Raw genomic sequence first — 1,655 nt, 5'->3', positions numbered from 1 at the left:
ACCAGCAGTCGGTGTGGTTGAAGGTGTAGAAACCTAAGGCACCCACAGACATTCAAGTGAACCAAAACAGGAGTCAGAATAGACACAAAGAGAACCTAGGTGGATTTTATTAAACTAGAACTTTGTGTGAATCTAAAACCAGGCCTGGTTTGAGTTAGAAACATTTAATAGAACCAATGGATAGGCCTGTCACAATAACAAATTTCACTGGGCGATTAATTGTCTCAGAAATTATTGCGATAAATGATAATATTGTTTGAAATTTGACAATAATTAGTAATTATTGTCAAATTTAAGAAGAAATGTTGGTTAATTTTTATGTGTAGTACCTGTTTTCGACCACCAGATGGCAGTATAAGGCTGTTTGAACCGAAGGATGGATAGTGAGGGAGCGGGCAGCAAGTCTCGAGGGAGGCCCCTTGACGTGACATGGGCTGTCTCTTGTTCTTGTTTTTTGTTCTCAAAATGGCAGACGCTCAGTGTGATTTGAGCTCTTTAGCATAGCATTTGTCACACAAAGCTTTTAATAAAATAAAAAAAATCGGTAAACAAGTTCTCAGCTTCTTTTATCAGAGAAAAACAACTTTTTACACGAAGGCACGAGTTTCAAACATGAATTTTGGAGCTTCGACAAGACAGAGGTTTTTTTGTCGAGGTCGGCCTGTTAGCTTAGCTCGTAGCTTAGCCTCTCAGCTTAACTGCTTTTAACGATCCAAAAACACGATTTTGGACGTTAAAATTGATTTTAAAGAGAAAAGAGAAAGGGAGGGGTCAGAGAAGAACCGGAGTTGAGTCTTTTGTCATCCAGTGTCTTCAGTAGAAAGAGACACGAAGAAACGATAAAGCTGATAAATGAAAATGAGTTCAATAATTTTCATTTATCATGCGATTAATTGATTTATTGTTTATCACAACAGGCCTACTGGAAATATGTTTGCTAGACGAGACGTACCAATGGTGATGTCTGTGGTGGTGTTGCTGTCGGTAACCTCGGTGAAGCTTAGTGGCGACACGTCGCTCCACTTGGCGAAGGCGATGCTGATGGCCTTCCTGGTGTCTTCAGCGTTCAGGGTGTTGGGGAACTTCAAGATCCTGAGGTGAAGATGAACAGACTCTGGGTTGGACAGTTGAGCCGATGACTTGGTAAAAGTCAAGCATACGGAGCCAATTGTAGGCACAGCCCGGTGTGTTTCTGGAGTCTGCTCAGCGGTACTGAGGACCGTAAAATAAACAGTTGGTACATAGAGACGAGGATCGTTTCTGTAAATAAACAAAATATCTGTTGGTAATTTAAGCTTTGGTCAAAGATGTGGATGTCTCTGTGGTCCCACCTTCTTTTGCAGGAAACAACTCTTCCATATTGATTGGAGGTAAATCTGAACTTGTACTGGTTATCCTGTTGGACTGGTTAGAAAACTGGGTTGGCTTCTCTGGCCCAGTTCTTTACTGGTTTTAAACAAATCTTAGAGACAGACCATTTTTTATGTTCACTGCTGATTTTATTCCTGACAGAGTGGATGTTGTTTATGGTGTACAGTCTTCAAGGTTCAACTCTCCGTCTAATCCACTTGTGCGTGTAATTGATTAATTTAAAAGCAGACTGGACTATTACAGACTTCCTAAATGGTCTCGTAAACTGACTATAGCTGAGTTCA

The 1,655-nt window shown here is 40.6% G+C and overlaps 1 protein-coding gene across 1 annotated transcript in view; it reads right to left on the bottom strand.

Moving 5' to 3' along the window:
• The window catches only part of LOC119411039 (matrix metalloproteinase-23-like), a 4,986-nt gene that overhangs the window by 1,200 nt on the left and 2,131 nt on the right, over positions 1–1,655 (bottom strand). Inside the window, exons 3-4 of the mRNA XM_037677961.1 lie at positions 953–1,139; positions 7–33 (exon numbers count right to left, since the gene is read on the bottom strand). Of these exons, the coding sequence (XP_037533889.1) occupies positions 7–33; positions 953–1,139 (214 nt within the window). The remainder of the gene's footprint in view (positions 1–6; positions 34–952; positions 1,140–1,655) is intronic.

Source organism: Nematolebias whitei, chromosome 6 (assembly GCF_014905685.2).
Source record: "Nematolebias whitei isolate Nwh7 chromosome 6, NemWhi1, whole genome shotgun sequence".
NCBI lineage: Eukaryota > Metazoa > Chordata > Actinopteri > Cyprinodontiformes > Rivulidae > Nematolebias > Nematolebias whitei.
The sequence above is the reverse complement of the archived record's forward strand: the minus strand, read 5'-3'. Positions and strand labels throughout refer to the sequence as shown.